An 18934-nucleotide genomic window follows, 5' to 3' on the forward strand; every position below is an offset into this window, starting at 1 on the left:
TTTAGAACGTACCTTCTGAACACTGTCACAATAAAATTCACCATCACTATCTTCCTGATTTTGCAGATTACCATCTGCAATAACTTTTACATATCTGCTGCGGCACACTGTTGCATAATGGTTGTACCGATTGCACTTTGTGCATAATTTTCCTCGAGCCGGACACACTTCGAGTTTACGCTCATGTTGTTCTCCGCACCATTTGCATTTCAGTACCATATTATTATTTTGTACCGGTTTGCTGTTAGATTTTCTGTCAACCACCTTGTCCACCTTGTTTTTACCCTGGACCTCTGCAGCTTGTTGACGACCTAATTCAGCAAGTCGCAACTTGGTGATTACCGTGTCCAATTCCGCATCGCCTTCTATCACTATTTTCTTCTGTGTATGCAGATCATTGGTACCTAATACGAGTCGATCGCGAACAGCCTCATCTTCCGCTCCAAAATTACAACTTTTAACTAGCCTCTTTACATCAGTTAGGAAGCTGTCAAATGGTTCGCTCTCTCCTGCTTTCTGGTGTAGAAAAGGAACCTTGAATGAAGCACATTTTTTTAGGCTCGCAGTATTCTTGGAATTTTTTCATGACATTTTCAAACTTCTTTTCGGCTTCCTTTAAGGCGAAGTTATTGAAAATTTTTATGCCATCCTCACCAATTACATTTAAAAGGATCGCCACTTGCCTTGCGTCTTCACTTTTGTCTAAGCCGGCCGCCACCAAATATATTTTCAGGTTCTGTTCAAACGTTTTCCAATTCTCCGACAGATTTCCTGATATGTTTAACTTTTCAGGTATGTTAAACATCGACATGATTGACGGAATAGACTGCGACTGCGCCATGTATCGAGTTATGTGATTATTAAATAAAACAATATCATCATTGAGATTTCCGTGTATTCTTCAAATCAGTTAGTTTGACACAAATTGGACGCGTCGGTCACGTTATAGTCACGTGACTTTTTTTTTTTTATTTTTTTTTTATTTTTTTTCTATATTAAAATCTTACATTACATCAGACAGAAAAGTGCCGTGAAACCCTATCGGGTTTGTATCGACACTGCATTCGTGGATACATTTTACATTTAAACATTGTTGTGGTACATAGGAAAAACAAAAATTATATAAAGTTAAAAATGATATATATTACCTAATTACAATAAGAGTTATCGGCGGGTAAAACAAAATATCTCCCACTCAAGTACACAACCGGCCGTGCCGTGAATTCCTTATCGCTGGGCGATTTACGTGTCCAGAAAGTCGTAAGCGGCTCAGGTTTTCCTAAGCGTATGACATTAGTTTAGTGAGGCATTAATTACAATAGATCGAACGAGTTTGAGTATGCACCGAGTGGGGCGTGCAGCGGAAACAGGATGATTTATTTCGTTAAGAATATTTAATTCATTGATAATTATATTAATTAGTTACTTACTGTTAGGGTTATTTATTATGTTTTAACATTATTTATTTAATATTTATATGGCCAGCAGATTATATAATATGTAATTATACACATATATATTGGATGCTTTATGTAGATAAAGTTATGTTGAGACGCCGTCAAGATAGTATTTTTTTAGTAAATTCTTTTTATTTTTCTCGTTTATAGTAATTTTTAAATTTATGGGTAGTTCGTTATATAACCTAGGTGCTATATACGATGTTTTTCTTTCTCCGTATTTGTTGTTACTGTTGATAGTTGTAACTTTCATTTGAGAAATCTTTCTTATATGTATTTTTGATTGAACAGGTTTCATTATTTGTTCGTTATGAATGTTTTCCATTAAAATTAAGTATTATATTTGAACAGTTTGCTATAGTCGTCTCTAAATTGATCTTTTATTTTTCTGGGAACTATTAGTTTTAGTAATCTGAGTTGAAGATTGTATATTTTGTCTAAGTAGCTTTTGAACGTTCTGCCATAGCTTGTAAGCCCATACGCTATGATTGATTCAGCTAGTGCATTGTACATGTTAATTAGTATTTTGTATGGTACTTTATATCTAATGACTGAGAACTTAGAAAGGATTGCTCGCAATTTATCGCACAAGGCATCAATGTGAGGACCCCAATTAAAGCGTTCATCTATAATAACCCCAAGGTATGAGGCTTGATTAGTCTGCTGTATTTTTACTTAGTAGTGCGTTCCAAAACGCATGACTATGAACATGATACAATTGCCTTTTCATCAATGTTTTAAACTATTTAGTAGTTTAATAAAGAAATTGTTAGGGTGCCATGTACATTGTACGTATGATGTAAAGTCGAAAACGAGTCCTTGCTTAACATTAATCTTAAGTGTTTGTCTGTTATTCCATACCTGAACCATAAGAATGAGACATTAAGTGAAACAATACAATTTTTTTAAACAACAATAGTTCCTGTTAGCAAGAAATCAACCAAATTGCGTGTTGTTATTTTCAGGTAATTGAACTTATTGCAGCTTTCATAAAGGCAAGCAAGATTTTCCCTGAAGTTTAAAGCAGTAATACATAGAGTAAGAATAAGTTATATAGATTAATCATATTTCCTATTATAAAAATCCATACAAATGTAAAAAACGATAAGTTCTTGTTGTAATTTCAGTCAACTGCAAAATGGACGAAACATTACAAGCACAAGGGAAAATTAGATATCGTCAAATGAAGTAATTTACAGCAAATGCTACAACCATACTGGGAGGGAGAGAAATGCAATTAACGAACTTGATGCAAATACGTATTCAGTTGAAACGGTCGATTGATGCATTAGAAAAGGAGGCTCAATTATATACAGCATTGTTAGTACTGTTAGTATGTCAGAAGATATTGAAGATCAATTAAAAGCTGAAGATGTCCTATCTCGCCTGGACACTTACACTGATCTAAATTCGAATAGTGAGAAAGAAGCAAATCCAAGTTGCAAGGCTGCCAAAACCAGAGCTTCAAAAATTCAATGGAGATTTTCTGAAATTCACCGAGTTTTGGGATCATTTTGAAACCTAAAAAAATTTGATAAGCTTTCTTATTTGCTTACTTCCCTGCGCTACAAACGGCTGAAGGAATTTCCATCACAAATGAAAATTACGAAGTAGCAGTCAGCATGCTGAAGGAGAGCGGTATGGGACAAAAGAAAAGGTGGTTGATGCTAATTAAAAAGCCCTAATGAACACAATAAAGAGTAACAATGATGCTACTAGCTGCAGACAAACAATAAATGCCCTCGAGATGTCTCTCGAAAGTGTCCTTACGTGTGCTACACAACCTTGGGGAGGATACCAATATTGTCGCATCTCTTCTACATAAAGCTTCTATAGCCAGTTTAAATGGCTGCAAACAGTCTATTAAATCTTTGATTTGTAACCATTCGAGTTCTATTAATTTTCTATCAATCAATGCCTTATCTATACAGATTTTTAACATGTGAAACCTTTCAATCATATTTAATAGGCTGCTTCAGCGCGTTTGGCAATCTAAAATAAGACTTAATTCTTTACCCATTTCCTCTTTCACATATTTTTGAAGATATAGATCATATTTTGTAGGGGACTTCTTGAATAATTTTACGACTTTTCGCACTTTCTGTAAAAGAGAATTGTAATCCGAGGCTAATTCGACGCATAACATATCAAGGGGGTGATGATCCATGATCAGAGACATGCCCATGTGTTGCTCTTCATTCATGTCAAAATCTTCGTCGTGCTCATTATCTGTATCCGACGGTATTTCCGCAGGTTGTACTTCGTGTTTTTTTTTGTATAGTACATCGACAATGGCAACTGGATGCCATGTGCGAAGCATAACTGTTGGAAACATGGCAGAAGTTTACCGACCTTAACAATCACGGTTGCGCCATCAGTTGTAATTAAAATGATGTTTAGGAATATGTTCTTTCATATAGCAACATTGTATGTCAAATTTACATTCTTTTCATTCTACCGGATATCCGTCATTCAAACCCCATTCGGTCACCTTTAGATAAAAACTTCACTTCGACAATTACCATAATGGCCGCCTGAACGCGCCTCCGCGTTGAATTCATTTTTAAATTAAAGATATCAGCTGTTTCTGCCTTAAGCATTCCATATTTTCATAAGTGGACAGTGACAGACATAAACTGAGAGAAAGAAAAGAAGAACACAAAAGAAGAAAGAAGAAAGCGGGCCCGCCCACGAGGGATTACCAGGTTATTTTCTCTCACGACAAGGTACTGTCTCTTAAAACCCTAATTTTCGAGCCAATTTTACATTCTGTTCCTAACATAAAATTTGGTCCATTCGAGCCACGGATCTTTAACATTCATTTAGTAGAACCGGACATTTTCATTTCGTGCGGTCGGCCATTTATTGTCAAGTAATTTTTCTGCAAGTTTGCATATTTGTCGTAATTAATTTCTAAGTAAGTTACTGCCTGTACACGGTACATTTATTTCTGCAAGATTGCATTTGTCGTACTTTAAAGTCTTAAAGTAATTGTCTATCCTCGTTACGTGGATATTTTGTTGAAAGTGACTGCATGTGTTGCATTATTCTTACGGAAGTAATTAAGTAATTTGTCTACGTGTAACGTATTATACGTATATCATAGTTTGTCTTAAACGTTAAAGAAATACTTATACGTTTTTATACGTTTAATTGTCCGCTTTGCATTTTGTTAGTTACGTTTTACCAATTTGAAGGTGGGTTCACAATCATTCGTTTCGTCAGTGTTGGTAGCAAGATAAGGCTGGTTTACACGCTCACAATCTGTGGGGCGTTTTTAAAATCGTTCATAGTCCGTACGTTTGTCGTACAGTGCAAACGCACCTTAATTTTATTCTATGCTCGTCAACGAAGTGAAGTCGTTCGAGAACTGTCACTTCAGTCAGTATCGCGTTTCATTTTGAGGTTATTCGCAAAACAAAGCCGCAGCTTTGTTTTTGTGTAGTTTGTTAGTTTTTGAAGAAAAATGAGTGCAGATATTCGGTACAAATTGGCCAAGACACAAATAGATATTTTATACAATTCAGCGCAGAGCGCAAACGAGAATAAAACGAGGTTGGTGGAATTTCGGACAAAATACAGTGATATAACTCCAATTAAGAACGACTTTAAAGAAAGTTATGTTGCTGTTGAGGCGGGGAAACGTGCCGGTTTCGACGCAGAGAAACACCAACTGGAATTCTTGGAATATGACTCAAAATTGAACAGTGTAAGTGTTATTTATACTCAATTATGCCCGGTAGATCCCCCATCGTCGTCGAATTTAGGTAGTACACAATGTTACACGCCGGAAATTCCACTGCCACGTATTTCACTTCCGTCATTTACAGGAGATGTCACCAAGTGGACTAATTTCATAAATATTTTCAAAAGTATAGTGGACGAAAATGCTACCATCAAACCTGTGAGAAAATTACATTATCTGATATCGTGTTTATCGGGTGAACCCCTAGATTTAGTAAAACATTTGCCGCTTACTGATCCAAACTATGATGTTGCACTGACACTGTTGGAGAATCGATTCTCCAATATACGACTTATTGCCGATATGCATTTGGAGGCGATAATGTCACTCCCTGTTATTGTGAATTTGAAAAATGAACTGCGACCATTCTTAAATACTTTTAATGAACATTTAGCTGCGCTTCAAGCCTTGAAGTTTAAACCTGACGAATGGTCGTTTATACTCCTCCATGTGTTATCAAATAAGCTGCCTATTGATGTGCGCAGTAAATTTGAATTAAGTTTGACTGGTTCAGATATTCCTAAATATTCTGAACTTATTGCTTTCTTGGAATGTCAATGTAAGGCATTAGATATGTCTATCGCATTGAAGGCAACTGTTAGCGGGTCAAATAAACAAGCTGTGATGAAACCTCCGCCTAATCGCAATGCCAAAATGGTAATGCATGTCCAAGAAGGCAATAAGGAAATAAATTGTCGCTATTGTAATTTGGATCATTACATGTATATGTGCAATAAACTCAAGACTTTGAATATTGACCAGCGTAGAGATTTTCTGAAATCTAAAAATTTGTGTTTTAATTGTTTTGGTACTCATAAGTATCATGAATGTAGTTCTTTGCATAAATGTAAGTTGTGTCGAGCTAAACACCACACTTTAATCTGTCCGTCTTCGGCAACTGACAGTTGCCCACCTGCGGTTAAGTCTGCTGTTGTCATGGCTGAAGTGATTGAGCCTTCACATCCAGAAGGTGATCCAGAACCTAGTAGCATTACCAGTGTTAATAATGCTACAATGAAGTCCTTTTTGGTAAAGGATACTAAAACGACTTTGCCAAATGTGGTGTTAGCTACGGCCATGGGTCTTGCTGGGAACGGAGATGGACACTTTCAACCTGTTCGCTTATTTATAGACCCTGGTGCGGAGGTTTCTATCATCTCAGAAGAGTGTGTTCGAAGACTTCAACTGAAACACAACCATCAACCTGTGGCTATCTACGGAGTAGGGCCCAGTGTGCCTCATGGGTCTCATGGAATGACCACTGTGTTTTTAAAGTCCACGACTTCTGACAAGCCGTTGCTGACTGTTTCGGCTGTCATTTTAAAAATAAAGTATGCTACTGGCAACTTGCCCAGTTTCTCCCTATCTGCGGACATAGTCAAATTATCAAGGCCTACAATTGGCTGATAATGAGTTTTTCCTGTCTAAGCCTAGAGACATTTTGTTAGGTGGTGATGTCTACAATGACATTTACTGCGGTGAGAAGGTGTGGCCTTCTACTGATGTAGCGGCGGCTTACCGAACCATCTTTGGTTGGGTAATAATTGGTAAATCCTTACAGGCTACCAATTCGGTTCCTCATCTGTCATCTCATCATGTGGCATTAGATGATTGTCTGACTAGATTCTGGGAAATTGAACAAATTCCCGAATCTATACTTCCTGATCCCGAGGATCAAATTATTGAGGATCATTTTTTAAATAATGTTTCGCGGGACAATGAAAACCGTTTTATTGTCCGTCTGCCCTTTAAGGGAAATCAAAGTGAGTTGGGTGAGAGTCGTGAATTGGCCACTCGGAGGCTTTTAAGTCTTGAGAGGAGATTTAAAAGAGATCCTATGCTCCGGGCAGAATATAGTAAGGTATTTCAAGAATACCTGGACGAGAATCATATGGAGCCTGTCTTTGACCCTCCGGGTAGTGAAAAATATTACCTTAGCCACCATGCTGTAATAAAAGAGTCTTCATCCACCACAAAGTGTAGGCCAGTTTTCGATGCGTCTATGCCCTCCTCTACGGGCGTGTCTTTGAATAACATTCTGCACGTTGGTCCCAAACTTCAGCGGAACATAGTAGACGTACTTACACGTTTTCGCCTTCAGCCTGTCGCATTCACTTGTGACATCAAGGGTATGTACAGACAGGTACTTGTGCACCCGGACGATCGTGACTATCAAAGAATTCTCTGGCGTCAACACACTGATGATCCCATCGAAGAATTTCGTTTGAGGACGGTCACGTTCGGAGTCTCCTCAAGTCCGTTCCTCGCTATGAGGTGCATCTTGAGATTGGCGGAGGAAGCCAAGACTTCACATCCTGTCGCTAGTGAAATTTTGTCAGATCAAATTTTTGTTGATGACGTAGTGACAGGAGCTTCTGATCTGAACACAACTCGAACGGTGAGAGCTGAGCTCATCGATCTCCTAAGTCAAGGGTGTTTCGAATTGCGAAAGTGGTCGAGCAATAGCAATGAATTTTTATCTGACTTGCCTGACGACGTCCGTGAAGGACCGTTGTCATTTGAACCTCAAAATGAAGGGTCCGTAAAGGTACTCGGTGTGAAATGGAACCCTACTTCTGATGTGTTCATGTATCATAGCAGAATTACCAACACTGAGATGACAAAACGTGCCGTGCTTGCTAACATAGCTTGCATATACGACCCCTGTGGCTGGTTGATGCCAATTGTATTTAAGGCGAAGGCCTTCATGCAAAGGTTGTGGCTTTTAGGGATCGGCTGGGATGACCCCTTACCTGATGATGAACAGAATCAGTGGCTTGCTTTTATTGGGGAGTTCTCCAGCTTATCAGATATTAAACTAAGCAGATTTGTCTTGCCTACTGATGGCAGCAAATTTTCTCTTCACGCATTTTCAGATGCGTCACTTAAAGGTTACGCTGCTGTGGTCTACCTTCGTGTCGAGAGGATCAATGGTGAAGTGGAAGTCCACTTGCTGTTATCCAAGTCCAAAATTTCTTCCTTGAAACAGAAATTGACTATTCCACGTCTAGAGCTATGTGGAGCCCTCCTAGCGGCTAAACTTGTTAAACGTGCTTCAGAATTGTAATCTGTAATCTGGTGTGACTCGAGCATTGCATTGTCATGGATTCGCACACCCGTGTATCAGCTCAAAATGTTTGAGGGAAACCGAGTTTCTCAGATATTAGCTAACACGTCTCCTTCCTTCTGGAGGCATGTACCATCTTCAATGAATCCTGCAGATGCTGCCTCCCGAGGTTTGATGCCCTCGGAGCTTGGCTCACATCCTCTTTGGTGGCGCCCACCATGGCTCACGCAAGCGCCAGATACCTGGCCATCCGAAGATACCGTTGCGCGAAAAACGGTTTCTCCGGATCCTGAGGAGGAGGTAGTATCTACTGCCCACGTGAGCAAAAGTCTCTTGTGAGGTAGATGCGACTGACTTCATGTCAAAATATAGTTCCCTTCACAAGCTCGTGAAAGTCCACGGGTACTGTCTTCGATTCGTTCATAATTTGAAGAATCCTACTTCAAAACAAGTGGGTCCATTGACTTGCGTTGAATGGCGTAACGCCCTATACTCGTTAATAAAAATTGTCCAAAGTTCAGTTTTCGCCACTGAAATAAGATTGGTGCAGCGAGGGTTACCTCACCGAACTAACCTTCGTAAACTGACCCCTTTCATTGACTCGGAGGGTTTCCTGCGGGTGTTAGGAAGATTGAAATACACGAACTTGTCCTCACAACGGAAACACCCAGTAATCCTTCCGAAATCACACCATTTAACGACCTTGTTGATAAATTATTATCACGATTTGTACATGCATGTGGGAACGCCCGTGCTGCTGTCGTTACTGCGTAAACAATTCTGGATTTTATCCGCTCGGACTGTCATTAAACGATTAATTCGTAAATGTCACAAATGCTTCAAAGCCAACCCGAAACCTGCCGACTATTTAATGGCTGATTTACCTCCATCAAGAGTCACGCCTTGTAGACCGTTTTCAAAGGTCGGAGTAGATTATGCCGGTCCTTTCTTAATAAAGACGTCTAAACAAAAACGTGCTCCAGTCACGAAGGCATATTTGTGTATATTTGTCTGCATGGTCACGAAGGCGTGCCATTTGGAATTGGTATCAGATCTCTCCACAGACTGTTTCTTAGCCTGTCTCACCCGGTTTATTAGCAGACGAGGATGGTGTACTGATGTCTTTTCTGATTGTGGAACCAATTTTGTCGGAGCTAACAATCACCTAAAGGAACTTTATGCTTTCCTAAAACGGTGCACCGCGGATCCTGACGTGCTAAACTACTTCCTCAAACATCAACTCAAGTGGCATTTCAATCCCCCTTCTGCTCCGAGTATGGGAGGACTTTGGGAATCGACCGCTAGATCCTCTAAATTATTATTAAGACGTATTTTGGGTGAAACCGTGCTTACCTTTGAAGAATTAAGCAGCGTATTTTGTAAGCTGGAGTCGATTTTGAACTCTTTTTTTTTTTTTTTTTTTTTATTACAAAAAGGCAAGCACTTGACCGCAATCTCACCTGATGGTAAGTGCCGATGCAGTCTAGGATGGATCATGCTTACCTAAAAGATGTCTATTCACTCTTGATTTAAAAAGATCCAAGTTATAGTGGACTGGGAATATATTTGCAGGAAGTGAATTCCACTCCTTAGCCGTTCGTATGATAAAGCTGGATGCATAGCGCTTAGTACGAATCAGTGGCAGAGTAACGACGTAAGGGTGAAACGCAAGTCCGCGTCTAGTCCCACGGTGACAGAATGGAGATGGGGGGATTAAATTATGTAATCCCATCGCACACTCCCCGAAATGTATCCTGTAGAACACCGATAAACAAGCTACCTTTCTACGGTGTTCAAGGCTCTGCAGTCTAGCCTCTACTAATCCCGCATCTCCAATAAGCTTCCTAGCGCGTTTGTCTATGGAATCTAAGGCGGCTAACTCATATTTGGCGGACCCATCCCAAAGGTGGCTGCAGTACTCCATACACGACCGGACTTGAGCTACGTAAAGCTGAAGAAGCTGCCCCGGTGTGAAGTACCGCTTGACCTTAGAGAGGACGCCCAATCGTCTAGCTGCAGATTTGGCCAGAGATTCAATATACGCCCCAAAGCTCAGGTTAGACGAGATACTCGTGCCAAGTAGCTGAAGATGGTTGGATATCGGTACGGATACATCCCGGAAAGTAGGAGTCAGGCCGAAAGGACTCCGTTTCGCAGAGAACAGACACGCCTGCGTTTTGGTTGCGTTGAATTTGACCAGGTTAGCGTCGCCCCAATCGGACACTGTCTTAAGTGTCAAATTCAGACGGTCCACCATAGCTTGTCGACAAGATTGGACCTCATCTTTTTTGGCCCGAGCATTGGAGAGGTATCTGTCCACGACAGTGCTATCATCGGCATATCCAAAAGTATCTGGGACTAGCATGTCGTTGATATGTAGCAGAAATAAGGTCGCGGACAGAACAGAGCCCTGAGGAACGCCGGCGTTAATAGTCCATTGGTCAGATGTGTAGCCATCTAACACCACCCGAATGGAACGTTCGCTCAGGAAATTCTCAATCCAGTTGCACAGGCCAACTGGTATCCCATATGCTGGAAGCTTGCTCACCAAACTTACGTGCCAGACCCGGTCGAATGCTTTAGAGACATCGAGAGATACCGCAAGGGCTTCACCGTGCCTCTCAATTGCCTCGCTCCAAAGATGAGTAGCATGCACCAGAAGATCTCCAGTCGAACGACCCCCGCGGAAGCCGTACTGAGAGTCGCTGAGTAAATCGTTATCCTCTAGGTATGATAGGAGCCGCTTGTTCAGTACACGCTCCATAATCTTACAGAGTATGGAAGTGACTGAGATTGGACGGTAATTAGCTGGGTCTGAGCGACTGCCTTTTTTGGGCACAGGTTGCACGTTTGCAAGCTTCCAACACGAAGGTACTACGCCAGTTTCGAGCGACAGGCGGTACAGGCGTGTTAATATTGGGGACAACTCGGCTGCACAGTTTCGCAACTCGAGGCCTCTATGTCCTTTTTCTGACGACGTTGATGAGATCGACGTATTAACACCAGCCCATTTTCTCATAGGAGATAGCATGGTGTCATTACCAGAATATGATTTACAAACTGAAAAAATGTACAGGTTTTTTTTTATTACAAAAAGGCAAGCACTTGACCGCAATCTCACCTGATGGTAAGTGCCGATGCAGTCTAGGATGGATCATGCTTCATGGTTATCTCGGTGGCAACTTCTTCAAAATTTAACTCAACAGTTTTGGCGTCGTTTCAATGTAGAATATTTGCATCATTTGCAAGGTCGTAATAAGTGGTTTAAACCATCGGAAAACCTAAAGGTAAATGACATCGTACTCATTATGAACGAGAACACAACTCCTTACTGTTGGAAGTTGGCTCGCATAGTTTCTTTGTCGCCAGGACGGGATGGCGTTGCACGCGTAGCCACTTTAAAGACTAGTACTGGCAATAATTTAGTTCGCCCTGTATCTAAACTTTGCCCTCTTCCTTACCAGCACTGATTGTAACATTAAACAAATTTCATACCTAGTTTTAAGGAATAACGTACTTTTCTTTAAGCTCTAGCGGATAATTTGCGTACTTGTGTTTTAAGAAATCTTAGAGATTTCTTCCCGGGCAGTATGTTTAGGAATATGTTCTTTCATATAGCAACATTGTATGTCAAATTTACATTCTTTTCATTCTACCGGATATCCGTCATTCAAACCCCATTTAGTCACCTTTAGATAAAAACTTCACTTCGACAATTACCATAATGGCCGCCTGAACGCGCCTCCGCGTTGAATTTATTTTTAAATTAAAGATATCAGCTGTTTCTGCCTTAAGCATTCCATATTTTCATAAGTGTACAGTGACAGACATAAACTGAGAGAAAGAAAAGAAGAACACAAAAGAAGAAAGAAGAAAGCGGGCCCGCCCACGAGGGATTACCAGGTTATTTTCTCTCACGACAAGGTTATTTATTTATTTATTTATTTAAGCCTTTATTTTTCCTTAAATAGTTTTACATGATAAAAAAAGTTTTCTAATATTATTGTTTTCCATTTTTACTATTTTAAGGACCCCTGTTGGGTATAGGCCTCCTCCATATCTTTCCACCTTTCTCGGTCTTTTGCCTTGATTAGCCAATTTTCTCCGGCTGTGGCTATAATATCCTTGGACCACCTTGTTATGGGTTTTCCCGCCTTCCTTTTGCCATGGGGTCCTGGCCACTTTGTGACTTTGTTGGTCCATCTGTCATCTGTCAATCTTCCTATGTGGCCGGCCCATCTCCATTTCTGTTTCAGCACAAACTCGAGGGCATCTATGATGTTTGTTTTGGATCGTATGTACTTGCTGTTAACCTTGTCCTTTAGTTTTATACTGAGAATGCTCCTTTCCATGGCTCTTTGGCAGGTTCTTATCTTTAATTTGTTCTTGTTTGTGTGCACTCAAGTTTGAGAACCGTATGTAAGGCATGGTAAAATGCACGTGTCCATTACTGTTTTCTAATGTTTTAGATTGTAATTTCCTTTTAGAAGCTCTTTAAAACTCCAGTACTTCCTCCAGCTGTTATGGATTCTACGGTCTATCTCCTGGCTGTTGCTGTCAGTGTCGAAAGATATTCTCTTGCCCAAGTATATGTAATGGTCTACATATTCAAGTTCTTTGCCTTGTATGTGTATTTTTGTAGGGGCTCCGTTAGTCACGACAAGGTACTGGTCTCTTAAAACCCTAATTTTCGAGCCAATTTTACATTCTGTTCCTAACAAATGATGTCCAAATAAAGGTCGAGACCAAAGCTCGTCAAGCGTTTTTTTATTATATTGATGCTGTGCTCGGCGGTACATGTAACAAACAATAATCAATTTTCCCTGCTAGATACCGAAGTATGCGTTTAGCTGCTGACCAGTGACTGGTCAAAGCCATCAATAAACTGAAAAGCATGGAAAAGCATTTTCTGGCCTAGTGCAAATACAGTACATTAGCGAGCCCATTATTGCCTATAATAATGATAAAGATTTTCATCTAGACATTTCTCAGCTTTTTGCCTTATTATATATCCATGTGTTTTTCGAGAATAGTCGTCAGTGAATGTGACGAGGTATCTTCCACCTTCCCAGCTGTCCTCCTGCATCGCACCCATCACATCCGAATGTACCAGTACCAGGGTATTAGTAGCGCGCGAAGCCTCTCCCACTGGATAAGGCAGTGCACACATCTTAAGGTTTTTAAGCCACTATGGCTCAAATGTCCGGTTCTTCGATGCCAAAGTTCTACAGCACCGATGCGACAGCAACATTTGCACTCTGCTGCTCTTGTCCGGTCACTTTATGACACAAGGGCATTGAAGATTGCTTCTTTTGGGAATTACCTGTCATAGTACATAGATTTTATTTATCTAGAATAAAAACACCACTATTTTTTGTGATGTAGAGAACTGAAAACCCCTTATTTACTAAGCTAACAGACAAAAGGTTTACAGAAAGATAAGGGAGATATTACAAAGATTGTAATGAGACGACAACGAAGAAGAAAGAAAAATATTTATTTTATGAATTAATCACAAGTTAAACTAATAATGCCTTAGGGTCGAGGCGTCCACACGGATAGCCGTGGTAGGTTGCCTGATTATGTACTGTCGCGGATGCCGCAGTAGTACTCTTTAAGACTACATTTAAGTTCCTCCCACTTTTTTACTTGTTGGTCCATCCAATTTAGCAGAGACCATAAATATTATAAGCACATTCGACTTGTCTGTAGGCTGCCCTAGTGTTTCGAGAGCTCGCAAATGTTTAGAAAAATGGCCGACAACAGACCTCAGAGCTTTGTAAGACTCCTTTGACATACATTCAAAGTTAAATAGTGCCTTTAAATGGTTATTAATTAAAATATTTTTGTTGTTGTACCGTTCGCATAAAAGATCCCACGCAAGATAGTAGTTATTTGCACTGAACTCGATTGATTTTATAACTGTACTCGCGCTCCCTTCCAAGGACGAGCGTAAATAATGAAATTTATTTATCAGTGGAATATTGTTGTTCTTATGTATCATTAACACAATTACAATATTGTTAATAAATAAATAATAATAATAATGCACCCCGTAGATGCCCGCGTGGTCCCGGGCAGTCCCCGCGAGCTGTACAAAGTAAATGCAGCTCGGGCGTCCCGCTCTTGCGTTGATCTGTTTAACGTACTCTACGGGATGTCCCAGCTTCTCCAGGGCGCTAAAGATGTCTTCTGAAGGCGTCTTCACAGGGAGGCCTCTAACGGCCACTTTAAGCCGCTTCTCGCTCTCCCTCCGGGCCAAATGCCGCGGGTTTTATAGGGGCGCGGCGCGTGAGTGTGTGCCGTGTCGACGTTCCGATGGCTGTCTGCGCGAGTTGTTTACGCGTTCCCGGCGCGGGCGCGTTGCTAGGGTCTTAGGTACTACAACATTATTAATTTTGCTTACCAACTTGTTGTATAACAGAACAATGTCACCTTGACTGACATTCCAATTTATCATTATTGGCAACTGATATCACACTTCTCGAGTCCTTAAAATTGTATATATTACTTTTACTATTTGTCATATGCTGTGAGGCCCCAGAATCAACAATCCAGTCTTCTTTTTTCGCTAAGAAGGCAGAGGCGACTAAACTTTGTCCAATTTTGATTGGATTTTTCTTGTCACGCTTCAACTTAAAACATTTTGACTTGATGTGTCCTCTTCTTTTGCAGTAGTTGCACAATAAGTGTGTGTTTTTATTATTAATAAGAAGTGCACTATTGTTGCCGTTGGATGCCCTCCGGAACTCCTCCTGTAGCAGTCTCGCTCGCACTAGTTCGCTAGAAAGTGTTGAGGTTATGCACGCAGTTTCCAAATTATACACTAGGGTCGTATTCGGTCGGTAGACCACTCAGCAGTAATTCGGCGACCTCGGCGTCGTCTATTTTACTCTGAACATGTCAGCAAGCTGTTGTACTAGTCATGATCTCCTCGATGTACTCGCCCATAGCCGTAAACGAAGTTTTATGAAATTTGCGTAGAAGTTAAACACGTCTGTATAGTCCGCGGTCTTCAAAAACTTTAGCAAAGTTGTCCTACGCCTCTTCCGGTTCGAGCATCACGAACATACTGGTAGCACGTCGATTTCACTGATAAACAGATTCTAGCTAAAGCGCGTCGATCACCAGAACTGTCGTGGATGTTGCCTTCAACATAGTCCCAAATTTTCAGTTGTTATAATCCTCTGTGCCATTCAATTTATCTATCGATAAATTTACGAATATATATATATATTTTTTTTTAATACCTATCCCGTAACGTAGTTATTGCAACTTTGCGAGTAGTCTGGGATTCTTTTCTTTTTCCCTTCAAATGCCTCATAGACGTTATTTAAATCAATGTTTTCGTAAATTTGTTCTGTTGGTGCTAAGGGCAGAGGTCACAAATCAAAAACAAACCAGTTAGCAGTCAGTCAAAAATCCCACCCTGCGCCATCCCAGGCGCAAAGGTGCCCAAAACGCTCGCCGCATTACCGCGCTGAATCGCGATGGATAACCTCTGCACCAAGAATGACCCGGAGCGGGGATTCAGGCCTCTATTTCGGAAACGGTTCCCAACCTTAATAAATAATATTTTTTTGAGGATCAATATTTAGCGAACATGACATAATATACTGGATTAGAATGAATTTATTGTTATTATTATTTTTCTAATATAAAACAAATTGACATGCACGACTTATATAATTATAAAACAACCTATCAAATTGCTCTTATGTTTAAACTAAGTTTAAACCTAGTGTTGCATGATAATTATTGTACTTAATTGTAATTTATTTAGTTATTAAGTTTAGTTGTTAAGTAACATGTCCTATATTGTATGCCCTAGAAGGGTATCATGTACCTACTAAAACTAAAATGTAAGACCTTAATGTACTGATGAACATGATAACAATGGATTAAATGAATAATGAATAATTAATAAATTCCCTAGCTTTTCTGAGCACCAACAGCCGGCCGTTTCGACCGCCAGGGGCACAAACAAATAGCCGTCTAAACCCGCATACTTCTCCCGTTGTCTCAGCGCCGCCGCCTCATCAACTGCCCGTGCTGCCCTCACGGTGCGGCCAATGTGCGATGCCGCAAAAGTGCTGCTGGCTTATTAATTGTCCGTAACCAGTTATTAATACTAGGAGTTTCATTGAGTTAAAGACTGGTTTAGCTTTAGCCCATACTGATACTGCTTTATGATTGAACATCGGAGTCACTGACCGTAGTAACGCTTTTCCGTTTTTCTTTTTTGAATTATCATAGCTGCCGTTCACCGAATCAAACAGCTACTCAAAATAAAAAAAAAGGTTCCGTGGGTTCTGGTTCTCTCACTCTTACTAATGCTTTGAGGCATTCACGCTTATGTGAGCTAGACAGCTGCGCGTAGCGCGTGCCCGGAATCGCGGATATCATGTTTTCGAATTGTTATAAAATAAAATAAAATTTAAATAAAATAAAATTCATTTATTTCAGACATTGTCCATATTTTGTTAGTTTTTAAATAAAACTTATAACTACGGTTAACTTAAAATTAAACTTAAATAACTATCTTAGGTGTTAAATTGTACAATAAATTAAGACGCAAGTGGAGGACCCGTGCGAAATCGCCTTTTTATACAAACATAGTCCTCATTTTCTTCTCCGGATATTAAAATTATTGAAAATATTTTGACACAATTTGGTGTATATCAACCACACCCTACGTTTGATTTTGTCCGAATTTTTAATTATTATAAAAGTTAGAAGCAGTAAAATTTTGTATGAACTCATCTCATATAAGTGGGTCAAACCACGGGTCAAGCACAAAACTGTGTTCGCACAGTTTGTGAAAATTTGGGAAATAAGTAATGCCTAGTTTAATGTTGCTTAAAATAATGCCTAATTTTATGTAGATCATGAGAAAAATAAAATAATAAGGCAAATTACCAATTTACTACTTATGAATTTTTTTTCAGATGTGCCGTCTTCGCCAGATGTTTTGAAAGTTAAAACTCCCTCAAAATTTTATAGAAAACGCCCACGGACGTCATCAGCAGAGAGACAAATATCAAAATTTTCATCTCCGCTTTCATTGATGGGTGAACTGCCTATGGTAACACCCCCCCGACGATTGTCAAGAAAATGTCTATACGAAGGACCTAACAAGAGAATGTCCAGAAAATGTCTGTTTCAAAAAAATTACGCTGATACTCCGAAGACAAAACGGTTAAAACGAGAAGCTTCTAGCTTGTTAAGGAAAATTAATGCACAAAGAGCTCAAGTGTTCCGACTTGGAGCAAAATCCAAATTAGAAAATAAAAGTGATAGTTCGCTTCAATTGATTGATGTGGCCATATAACGTTTTAATTTACATTTTTATGGCATGATTCATTGTACTGGCATTAAAAAACAATTATTTAATTGTTGATTATTTGAGATGCGAAGCTCAACAGTTATTAAAAATAAGTTGCAAAAATTATTTATTTTATATAATTGACAAAATGATCTTAGTAAAAATACACTTTTATTGTAAAAACCACAAAAATAAATCGAATGTAGGGGGTAAAATGCACCCGAAATTGAAAATTTTGAAAAATAATAGTTTTTTTTATCAGTGCCTTTCATTATGACCCATTAAGGATCGAACTTAATTTCTGGAACTAGTCTTAAGGGTTCCCGGCAAGCTCGGTTCTCAATACAAACGTAGTTACGCTCTCATTTTAAAACGACTAGCTAGTTTGCTCTAAAACTTTGTACTTAAAATAAAATGAATGTCGCTTCAGATACTATAGTTAAAAAATACAGCCAATTTGTTTTTCATACAAAACTTGTTTTTGCTGTTTCATTTGTTTTATAAACTGGAGCTGACTGGAGCTATATAAACTAATAACAGACTAAGATATACCTCATGTCATTGTATGTGCAAAGTTTCATTACAATCCAACACGTAGTTTTAAAATGACAACGAAACTCCGTTTGGATGATGGGAAGGTGAAATTCGGCAGAGCTTGGCGGGCACTCTTAATCTCAATCCACTTAAGATTTAGAGAGAAAAATAACATTTCTCTTTTTTGTTATTTAGCGCTGTCGTTACGTATAGGTAAGTATGTTTTTTACATAAACCTGACCCGTGATTGATAGGCCAGGAAATGAATGCCGAAAAAAAGGTATAGAGGGAAATGCTTGGAACACAATTTATGACTTCGTAGCTTTGTTTGGACTATTTAGGAGGTGAACATATCAAAAGTCCCCGGCCGTAACTCTGGTGCTGGGGGGCAGAGGGGGGTTTGAAGGTTCCATTTTTCGGTTTTTCGATTATATCTCGGAAACTATGCGTCTGAACGACTCCGACGAATATCCGTTTTTTACCCTTCGGGGGAAAAACGGTTCTATTATATCAAAATATGGTAGGTGTCGCTAACTTGCCAGTAAAAAAAAAGAAAAACTTTAAAATAAGCTAGGACCTTATTTTTTTATAAATGTATCTTAAATACATGTTTAAAATATCCAAAGGACATGCATGTCAATCCATAAAGTAGTTTGGCTAATAAAAATTCAACTGTTTTTTATTTTTTATTTCCCTAATCTTACGAATAAGTACTAAGTATTTAAGACTTAATATTTAGCAAAATTATATCTTATAATAAAACAAATAAACTTGCATAACAACAATATTTCTAATTCAGCCAGGGG

At 39.4% G+C, this 18934-nt stretch overlaps 1 protein-coding gene across 1 annotated transcript; it reads left to right on the forward strand.

The window, feature by feature from the left end:
• Positions 1-7333: 7333 nt before the first annotated feature.
• LOC134747438 (uncharacterized) lies at positions 7334-8269 on the forward strand. Its single transcript, XM_063682062.1, has one exon. It carries the CDS (start codon positions 7334-7336, stop codon positions 8267-8269), a length of 936 nt encoding a protein of 311 aa, XP_063538132.1.
• Positions 8270-18934: the final 10665 nt, after the last annotated feature.

The sequence above is a fragment of the Cydia strobilella genome, chromosome 14 (genome assembly GCF_947568885.1).
Source record: "Cydia strobilella chromosome 14, ilCydStro3.1, whole genome shotgun sequence".
NCBI lineage: Eukaryota > Metazoa > Arthropoda > Insecta > Lepidoptera > Tortricidae > Cydia > Cydia strobilella.